General features: G+C 36.7%; 1 protein-coding gene across 1 annotated transcript; it reads right to left on the bottom strand.

Moving 5' to 3' along the window:
• Positions 1-1172: 1172 nt before the first annotated feature.
• On the bottom strand, positions 1173-9176 carry LOC140950145 (tetraspanin-7-like). The gene is made up of 7 exons (XM_073399330.1): positions 8910-9176; positions 6675-6863; positions 5773-5847; positions 4343-4435; positions 4030-4188; positions 3449-3532; positions 1173-2905 (listed from the first exon to the last, which is right to left on the bottom strand). Exons 1-7 carry the CDS (start codon positions 8982-8984, stop codon positions 2834-2836), a joined length of 747 nt encoding a protein of 248 aa, XP_073255431.1. The 5' UTR covers positions 8985-9176; the 3' UTR covers positions 1173-2833.
• Between the last annotated feature and the right edge of the window lie 2345 nt (positions 9177-11521).

Below are 11521 nucleotides of genomic sequence, written 5' to 3'. Positions count from 1 at the left end.
ATAATTGATGTAATTTTTGGTTTTGTTTCCTCTTACTTTTGTAATGTATTGTATTTGTTTTACTAACCTTTTGAAATGGTGCAAAACAAAATATAAAATCTGAAATCTGAATTGGGTCGAGATTGGGGAGGAGTTGATGATTTTTTAAAGGGTAGTATTGCTTTTCCGAACATTGTGATTCACATCAAACTTCTGTTATGCTTGTACTGTCTCAATGACTTTTTTCCAGGATTGTAGATAAGGGGTGCATTCAATTGGGAAATCTGGATTTAGATTTTAAAATCCAGATTTCGAATTTGCCATCGAACGCGAAATCCGAAAACGGATTTCAACGATGAGATATCTGTTTTTGGATTTTCATTTTTACTGTTCGATTGGGAAATCCGAAAAAGGATTAATGAAAAACTGTCCTTAAGAACAGCGGTCTTGCATGCGCACGCATACTTAGCAAAAAGAAGACCACTGTTCGCAAGATTTCCCAATCGCCGGAATGGTAAAAAGGAAATCCATGAAATCCGGATTTGGAATTCTTAATTGAAATCCACCCGAGGGCGGATTTCTTGGAGGTGAAATCCGTTTTCGGATTTCATGTTCGATTGGGAAATCCGGATTTAGATTTTGAAAATCCAATGCACCTAAGGAAACAGGGCTTTGCTCTAGCATTCCCCCGTGGCTTCTAGCACCTTGCTTTTCCTCATGGGCGACTATAGGGAATCATACTTGTTTTTAATAAAGAGCAAATGCACTTTATTTCAGTGCAGTGAGCTCCTTTTTAATTTTCTTAGAGAACAGCACAACTTTGGAAAATTACCGGGATTTTTAACATTCAGTCTTGAGAGAATATGGTTGTAATTATATAAGGATGCTTATATTAATGGGGAACTTGTAAGGTGTGATTCCACTGCAAACATGGCCCGGTTGTTACACTTAAGCAATGCTGTTCCTTTAATTTGTAAAAATGTAACATTTCACAAGGTTTTTTTCAATCACTTTTATTTGTAGCCATTTGCTGGCACAAAAAATATGCACCCAGTCCGCTACTGTCATCTACAGATCAAAATTAAAATGTAAAACATCATGACCCACTACTTAACTTTCAAATATATCACAGATCAAAGAAGTTTTTTACTAAGTTTAAAAAGTGAAAAAGAAATATACCGTAAGACCCACTTGAATCAAAAGTGGTTTTAATCTCTTCAAAACACAAGGGACATGCATCCTTATCTCCAGTGCTGGGCTTCTTTTGGCCAGCATCAAAGATCAAGAGCTATTGCTGGGGCTGTAACCTGAAGTTGGCAAATCATTGACTTCTGGCTTTCTGTCCCGTGTCAGAAATTTCAAACAATCAACGTTACGAACGGTTTACAAAAAAGGGAAGCTACTGTGCTTGTGTGTAAATCCTGGTCCCATGGCCAGCCAGAGCTTTTGATCAGAGGAGCTAACGGTCCACAAGGATTGCAGCTTTGGGGATAGGAATGGCACATGTAAAGATGCACAACAATTGTTCAGACTTGTTAACTTTGTTTGTTGCTTTTGAGCTATAAACCCAGCAAAGAGACAACTCAGGCAAAGGCAAACAAATAAACCAAAACCAGATGATCAAAGAAGAAAAAAAGAAAACTGACAAACAATGACTGTAAAAGAGAAAGCTTTTGCATGCAAAATGAGTGAGGATAGAGAACACTGCGCTCTTTCAAGAATAAATTATATAAGTATTCAATATCACTAAGTTTGAAGGCCTTCATGCCCTGGCAATTATTATGAATGCATTTAGCACATCCTACAAATCTTCAATTGAAACTTTAAGCATCTAAGGAATTGCATGTATATCTCTATATGGTCTGACCAGTTTGACCTAAATCATTGTACTAAAACTTAACTTAGCGCTTGCTATTTCTTTCTATTAAAAAAGTAAAAACAAATAGAAAACTAATAAAAACAAAACTGATTTTTTTTATGGTATTTAAAAGATTGAATACGACCAACAGAACTACTGTTAAGCATTAATGTTTCTATTTTTACAGGCTGGGTGAGACAAAACTATAAGGCAGCTTGCCTATGAGTCAAGGCCACACTTAGGAAAAATAGCTACATGTAACAAATCCAAAATTTGTAATTTGGGAAGTACTGATGAATATTATCGGCCGTGTGCTAATTACAGCGGTTACCACTAACAAGTGCCCTCAAAGGCTTTTTTCTTTGCGGTTTGGTGGACATCAATCAACTGTTATCATAGTTTTCACACGTTGGCCAAAAGAAAATTCTTTCCTTGTTTCTTGAGCACTTGGAATAACATACTGGCATTTCATCTTAATTAAATAATTAAAAACACTGTTGTCATTCTAAATTATTCTTGTAAGTCTTCGCCTTTCATTCAGCAATGAGGGAACCTTCTCTGTCAGAGTGAGTGAGAAAACCATGGAAAACAGTTGATTGACGTGCACGAAAACTCAGGTTTCAACAGGGAGAAAAAACCCTTTGAGGGTGCATGTTAGTGGTAACCGCTGTAATATGTCAACTGAATTCCATGACTATTTGTTAAAACTTCGAAAAAACTCAGCTTCTCATCATTTATCAGTTATTTAGAATACTAGAAAACTGTTAAATTTATTATTATTATTTTCTAGGTAACATAGTTATACATTGTGTGGTTAACAATACAGTCTAAGCTCCCTTAAGCAGACAGCCACCAGAATAAAAAAATCTCAATTGCAGGAGAGAGTTTAAACAGAGAGTTAAATGGGGTTTTGTCAAGGTGGCATGTTGAGAGTGTCTGCATTGAGAGCTTTGATTACATGTAAAAGCACAGTAGCACAAGTAAGATAAAATGCCACTAAACTAGCTCATATTTATTGTTACGCTGAAGACTGCTAGCCAAGCAACAAGACAGTGCCACACCAATAATCTGTAACAAAAGTAAGATGAAATTTTAAAATTACAATAATTATTTATGAGTCTACTGTCATCAAGAATAAATTATTGTAATATCATCAATAACAATGACCGGGCTCCTAACCAAAACTGTTTGGGCATAATAATTATGCCCTTCTATAATTATTATAGAAGGCTCAGAGAACAGTCAGCAAAAGTTCTAAACACTGACAACAACAACAACTTTAACAATAGCCAGAGGTGATACATGTATTTACACATATAAACATGCCTATAAGATTTTTTTAGCTTAAGCTAGTCAGTAATATGGGGATTATACATAACATTTTTCTCCATAGAATATTTTTCAATGCTGACATCTTTTTATAATAATTATTATTGATTTGGAAAAATAATTAATGTCCTGTCTGGGTGACCACCATTCTCCTGACTCTAAACAGTAGAGATTACCCGGTATGTATACTTTTTGAAATCAAGGCTAACATCCGTAGATGTATAAGAAGCTCATCCAATGCTTTGTTTACAAGTATTAATATATTCTTGGTACTGGTCTCACCTGAAACAATGCAATCCCCAGAGCTGTAGCTCCAATGATCAACAATTTATCTTCAAAGAAATTTACTGCAGCATCATAGCAGCCCTGCAAAAAACAAATTAAGACATATGTAAACTGAAAACATTTCACCCACAAACTCAGGAGAAAAACCTTGAAAGAAAACTTTTAAAAGACTCCTAAATTTGATTCCATCTATTAGTTTGGACAAACTTCAAGAGGCCAGTCAGGGTTTGAAACTGTATCCAAGCAACAGGCAGCCCGATTCATGCCAGATTTACAATGCAAAAGGCTAGTAAGTTAACCCTCTAAGTCCCAATAGTGACCAACATCAATTTTCTCCTAACAATATCCATACAATGTCAAGAGATTAGGTTATGAGAATTAATAAAATGATCACCTAAGAGAAAATGCTTTGATCTTTTATCAAATTCTCTCAACTCATTCTTTAAGGAAATGTATAGAGATCAGTTTGGAGAATTTGCATTTTGATATTGGGGCCTAAAGGGTTAAAGGAAGGCTCTGTTAGCAGATCGAGAGGCAGTGAATGGGCTAAATCACCAAAAACAATCACTGGATCATACCTTATCATAAATTGTGCCTGGATGAGTGGTCACGTTCTTATTGCAATTGTCTTCTTCTTTCACACAGCACGATTTAGGAACTGAAAAATTTCCAACCTCTTCTGAACTCCAGTCTCTGTAAAACCAGTCAGTGTAGTTTGCACTTCCGCAACAATGCAGCTATCACAGAAAATCATAAACTCTTAGGCTGTCTATATATTGTTGCAATACGTCAGTGCCACCTTATTAATTTTAAAAGGACTGCATCAACGATTAAAGTAATATTTTTATTTAAGATGCACATGTCACTGTTAACGAAGCAAGTAAATCAAACCTTTGACTGAAGTCCATCCCAGGCATCTGTGAATCCCTTTTCTTTGTAGTCATCAAGTGCGGCTTCAAGCCCCTTACTGAATCCACTCTTGATCTGCAAACAGATTTGTTAAGAATTACGGTAAACACTGGTAGGACTGTGTTAGGTGATTTAACTGGTTGCAAATACAAAATTTAACGTCTGTTAACATGTTAGTAATAATCAGGTGTAGAACGAGAGACTCACTGAAACTTGTTTTGTTGGTTGCTATCATGATCTCTTCATCCAAACATATAATTATATATATATATAAGACATTAATTCGAGGAGGCAGTGTGTCAGACTGAACCGTCAGAAATCTAGAAAAACTTGCAAACTCAGGAACCCTAAATAGTCCCACCCTGTCCTGTTTCTGGAGTTGCTCTTGGTGCAAAAGGCCTGCATAAATTTCTCAGGCCACTCTTGCTAAAGGAACTACTGGTAGGCCTTCAGCAAGATGGGATTCATAACCTTGTTCTATATGTCCTTTAAATATTATTATTTGCTTGGTCCCATCCCCCTACCACCCCTTCGTCTAAGCCTTTCAGGGCTCAAAATTAACGGTAACCTGTTAACCAACAGTTATTACGCGTAGTTTCCAACGTTTTGTTACTAAAAATGGGCCTTAGTAGCCAAACAAGGTCAGTACAAATTTTCTGTCTCAGAAAATCATCTTACATGTGTTTCATTTTTGCATATGAGATGGTGTTCTTTCTTGAACAACTTATTGTTCTTACAGCATAATCGAACACACGAAAAACATGCATTTCACATACTAAAGGTAACCACGCTTTTATTGAATGGGGAGATCTGGACACAGCCTTAATATATCTCTGCCATCTTGATTGTTTCTATGTTTGTTTTGTTTTCTTTTGCAAGTGGCTCGTCTGTTCTATTTATTATACAGATCAGATGCAGAGATCCTTGGATAGTTTTTTTCCACAAAAAGGTCACTGCCCAAAATTTGTGAAGAGGAAATGGAAGATCGAGAAAAACAACAAAGAAAAAGTAGTTTCAAACACCATGCAAGACTACTGGAGAGGGTGTGAAGAAGAAAAGAACAAGGAAAGAACTTTTCCCAAAAGTTGAAAAAAACATTCACCTGGCTGCAGTTCAATGAGTTTAAACAAAAATTGTTTTGCACTGTTTATCGTGAATTCCAGCCCTCACATAATGTATTTTCGAAAGAAAATGTAAATGTCAGCATTACATCGTCTATATAAATCTATTTCACTTTACATATCATAATTAACCAATCCATCCATACACTAGTTTGCCCCATTTATTAGCACCATTTTCAACAGTAACATATTGTTATTCCAAGAACAGATTCTTGGATAATTAAATTTATCATTGGGTTAGTAAAATTTATGCCTACTAACTCGAAGGGTTAGTTACTAAAAGTTAGTTACCTTATGGCGGAAAACGTAACCTGTGATTGATCCACCAAGTTCAACCAGGAAAAGTATGCCAAGAATCACAGCAAACTGAAAGATCAAAGTTTGCTATTAAGTAATAAAATGTCCCAGTTATCCAAATAACATTGTATATAATCATAACTACTACAATTTCCTCAAATTTGAATGGTGCATTAACTGCTTCACTTTTCAATAATTATTGTGCAAAAGTTGTAACGGAACTGTGTAATCAGATCATTGCCTGTAATTGGACAGTTACATCAGCCAATCATATTTAAAGTGCACTCAGCTAAATCCACAAATCACAGAATCTATGACAATAACCATAGCAACAACCACTTACCCTACCAAGCAGGGGATTTTCCAAAATGGACAAATTTGTAACATTAGAGTGTCAGTGTCTCTGCCAGTGATATTTTCCCTTATTCTGGATAATTAGTATTAGAAGCTCTTTCACAAAAAAAGATTGCATTCAGTGTTTTCTTGGAAATTGTAATGGTTATGATTAATTGGTAACAGGACTTAATTGTGTCATCCAATTTGGTCGCAGTCATACTCGTGATTAACAAATCGGACTTTCACTACATTGTTGTCCATTTTTGTTTATAAATCACCCATACAATTACAAACCTAACTGGATTCCAATCAGTTCTATTACCATGTTATATATAATAATATTACAGCAGGCTGACAGAAGTACATTTTGTATTTAGGCGGCACAGGTCAAATTAATTGTTGTATTGTCTCAAATTTAAGTACTTGGCAATTAATATTATTTCAAGACTGAATGAAGAGCTGCATTGATGTCGACTGAAGAGGACATAATAAAATAGTTTTAATGAGTCTTGTTACTCATCAATGATGCTACGTCTGTCACTGTTTCACCTTTAACTTACCGTTTTTAGCATGCAAACTTGTTCTTTAAGAGCTCCGCAACAGCCAAGAAACCCAATGATGGTCACGAAAACTCCAGCACCAATCAAAACGTAGCATGCAGTGGAATAGTCATGACTAGAGAGCTTCATGTAGTCACTGAACTGAACACGTGCCCAGATTCCTACACCAAGGAGGCCAAGTCCAGTAAGCTGAGAACAAAACAAAGAGAATCTACATTGTAAGATTGTACCACTGGCAATATTATAATGTTATACTATATTTTACTACTACTCTTTCTTGGTATTGCCATCTACTTACTTAGCTCATATAATAGAGGGAGGGGGGTTAACTTTGTATTTATCTCATGAATCTGCATAAATAGCACAACAAGCACACAGCAAACACACAGTGAGAGGCTAGAACACAAGCAAATTTTTTTTATTATGAAACCATCACCACTAAAAGTGGTCATTTATGGGAAGTAATTCAACAGTGGCCTGTGACTTGGAAAAAAATAAAACTCATGAGCAAATGTCTGACATCAACAAAGAAACTGTAAATTTCCAAAGGCTTCTGCAAAGCTATTCAAATACCGCTAGTAAAAACTCAAATGACAGACTACTGACAAGCAATGGCTCAAATTTACCTAAGTCTAAATTTCAATTAGCCACATGTAATCCGGACAGCTAGCCTGCAAGAGCAGATGCCTTTTTCAGCTCTTATTTTACAAGCCAGGAAAAGAGCATCTTCCATCCTGAGCTGGGAACTCCAGTGATTTCTGTGATGTCAGTGCTATGTTAGAACTGTTCTCAGCCAATAAAATTGAGTGACAGAAAGATGAGATTGACTTATGAACTTGTAAGCACTGTTTTAGGAGCTGGATTATACAGCCACAAGCAGGGAAAGGTCAGTGTGTGAACTGAAGCCGAAAAATGCGGTGGCCCACAACTGTCACGGTTTACCAAATACCTCAGGCCAAAACCATATACGCTACAGCAAAACATTCCTAATTTATTGGGAATGCCTATTTCAATTTGGAGCGGCTCAGCCATTCTTCACACCTGGACCGGCTGGGAATTTAGACTGTGGAACAACTTTGGAATGGCTTTGATTCAGATGCCAAACTTTTCATATACAATGCAGACATACAAGAGTTCTGAAACTTCCAATGCCAGACTTTTTACCATTTTTCCAAACTAATACCTCTCTTTTCCACACTTTGTTCTGGTCTGGAAAATTGCTTTGCAAATTTCATGGCTTTTTCAAGAATTCAAGACGTACTCTGCACAGACCCTGTGTGAGGCTTTTTTTTTACATGAGTTTTCGCTTTTGCCTTGAAGTATTTCATTTCTCTGTGAGTTTTTGTTTTTGCTTTGAGGTCTGTGGTTTTGCCATGAGGTTTTTGGTTTTGCCATGAAGTATTTGCTTTTGCCGTGAAGAGAGGTATTTCATATTACTGTGACAGTTGCGGCCCACTGTAGACAAAGGCGTCTGCTCTCACAGGCGACTGGACAGCAAACTGGCACTGCATGACTGCATCTACATGGAAAGCTATGTAGGTACAACCACAGTACAGTGTAAAATATAGAAACATCATCAGTGCATTGATATATTAATATTATTTTATACAACATCTTTATTATTACAGATGTTGTATGAAGTAAATACAAATACTATGCACTCTCCAATGCAATCAACCATCGTTTTGCACGTAAACAATCATAACGAAACTACTACAGCTTTAGAACAATAATTACAGTGCTATATATAACTTTTTATAAGGTACATACTTCTTCCTTTGAATGCCAAAAACTACACAAAATTAAAAGACCTTTTATTCACTGTAAAAATATTGTACATCATTTCAATTTACGTAGGGCGGATCAACAGAGCGACAAAACACATCCGGTTTATAGGATGAGTCATCATGCTGCCACGCTCTTTACTTGCATTTTCTAACCACGCAACCAGTATTGTAGTTTTTTTTCTTGACAGATTACAAAGTTAAATGAGTTGAAGTAAAATGACTTTATTTCATGTAAAACTGTAAAATTTTGTAGTCCCTAAGTTACGCAAACAATTTTAAATAGAAGAACAGCTGAAATCACTTGGATCGCTAGCGCGTTTAGACAGACCTTAGACCTTCGTAACAAGCGAAATCAAACTAGAAGTGTACCGCAGAGACAGACAAGCAAAGCACTTCATGTTGACTTAAAGTTAAAGCCCGTCAGTTGACTTAATTAATTAAAGCTTACCCAAAAAAGTGCGTTAAACGCAAACAAGATGAAACGGACACACTGCATGCAGGGTCCAAGCTTGTTTTCCGCCATCGTGTTCAATCCTTTCTTTACGCTACTTGTTGTAACTTACGTATTGAAGTCGCTTAGATTGGGCTTTCGTCCTGAAAGTTTAAAATACAGACACAGATATTCGCCTGAATGGATTGCAGATAACAGCCGTCGGTTTTCTTGAGATCGATATTACGTACGATTTTAGAGTGAGTGAGACTATTGGACCGCCGTCGACTGGGACTGGGCTAACCTAAAAAACGGAGGGGTCGGGAGGGTGCGTATGGAACCATTTTCCTCATTTGTGCGTCTTCCTCATCAGACACTTTTACAAAATAATCAATAATAATTACAATAATCATCATCATCATCATCATCATTATCATAACTATAATGTAAAAATAACATAAAAAATGATGATGATGATGATCATTAAACAATAACCAATAAAAATATAAACTTATACTGAGTAAACCAACCAAATAAAAGCAGTTTGGAATGAAGATCAAATAAGTCTATTCTACCTTCCCATAATATCATTAAATGAATGATTCTTTTCTTAGTGTCATTTATGCAAATCAAAAGAAATTTTTAACGGCGTTTGAAATTCAGCTTCTCATTTGTTGTTCTCATTTGTTTCCAATAGAATTAGGGAAAGAAGTTGTTTATTTTTTATTAGATTCATCTTATGATCATGTCCTGGGACCCCAGGTAGGTGAGGTAACCCGCCTGTCCATATAATCTCTATTTCAATTCGATCATGTTTACATGATAGGTGGGCTGACCTGCCACATGTTACCCCACCTATTTGGGGTACCCCACCTCCATGCAAACAGATCCTAATTTGCTGAGTTACAAAATGGGAAAAAAACAATTATTAATATATATATATTACTGGCAGTGTGAAGTCAAGACCAGAGCAAAACAAGACAAGGGTGGTTTGGTTTCATTCTTTCTATTTCATTGCCTAGGGACCAAAAGGGTAAAGTTTGACAAGTCACTGAAACAGCAATGAATCAACCACAAATGACCAACACTTCACTCTCAATTACAACAGAATACAATATTCAAACACTCGGGAGGCTCTTTGATCATACTAAAACTTAAAACTCCAGGCATCTATTGACTCTATTAGAAATAAATCTCCTGTCAGTACTTTTCCTTGACAATGCATACTACATAAAAGAAGTAGAATGCCAGCAATCTCTTATTTTTCATAACACATGTAGTGAAACCAGAGTTAAGTTGCCTGAAATGCTGAGTCATGTTGTTCGGTAAAGAGTGTGTATAGTATGTCTTGTTCTTTAGACCATCATCAGGTGAAGCAAGAGGACTGTTAAGCGATGATGAGATGAAACAAGTGGCATAAACGAGTAATATATCTCGCTCTTTAACCCTTTATGAACAATGAAACAAGCGCGATAAAAGAGTAATATATCTCATTCTTTAATCTTCGATGAGATGAAACAAGCATGATAAATGTGTAATAAGGTTGAGCATGATAAAGTTTGGAGCTACATAACTCCACCTTCTGGACAGTTTTGAACTGAAAATTTGGGCAACTTAACTCTGACTTCTGGTTACATAACTTCGGGTGAGATAGCCTGCGTTGCAGCCATTAAAAGGGGAAGGGGAAGGAGGAATTTAAACGTGTGAGAGCACGTGAGGTGCACGGGGGAGAAAGGAAAGGAACCTCCTCCCTCCTCCCTCGTGCATGGTCTCACGCCCTAAATTCCCTTTCCCTTTCCTTTCGAACACCTACCACGCAGGGTAAAGGCGAGATGACTTAAGGGTGACTTGACCATAAACCGCATACACTGGCAAGGGTTCCATAAACATCTGCCTAATACCATGTTTCACTGTACCATAATATATCTAAGGCAATCTTAGGGTGTGGGGGGGTGAGGGCGGTGGAGGGTATGTACTGAGGAGGAAGCCCAAACTTGTCCCCCGTCAGTATTTGAATTTTCAGTTCCCTTTATCTTTGTCGCTGGGGCAGTTTCAAACCAACTTTGTATCATTTATCACCATCAAATCTGTCTTGTACCACTACTTGAAGGACAACTACAAGTTACTTAGTTAGTTGCTATTTAGTTGCTTGTTGAAATTCTACGCAAACAGGGCCTCATATTATCCGTTTTCACTTCTGAAACAGTGAAAAATTATGTCTGTTTCCTCACACTAATCATGATCATTTAAAATATTCATTGATAATTAAAACTCTGCAAGGTCAGCCAGAAAGTTCTCATATCTGAGCAACAACACAATAAAAAGTGCTTGAAGCCATTGTGAAAATGTGTCATCAATGCAGAATTTTGATGTTTTCAACTGACATTTTGTAATGCATGTGAACATCTTTCAATATGAGTTCTTGAACTCGTCTTCATCAAGCCAGGCTGCTTTGCTTCTTCTAGAGTTTTAAAATCCTTCGTTGCTGATGATTATTTTAATGGCGGCAAATAACTTTTCATCAAAATAGTCTTACGATAGGGGGAGAGGTCGCTTCCTGTTATTTTCCTGAATTTTCCAACTGAGTGGCTTGTAAGTTAAGTGACGTCACGGGGTGGATGACTTCGACG

Source organism: Porites lutea, chromosome 10 (assembly GCF_958299795.1).
Source record: "Porites lutea chromosome 10, jaPorLute2.1, whole genome shotgun sequence".
Lineage (NCBI taxonomy): Eukaryota > Metazoa > Cnidaria > Anthozoa > Scleractinia > Poritidae > Porites > Porites lutea.
This window is presented reverse-complemented; position numbering and strand designations above follow the sequence as displayed.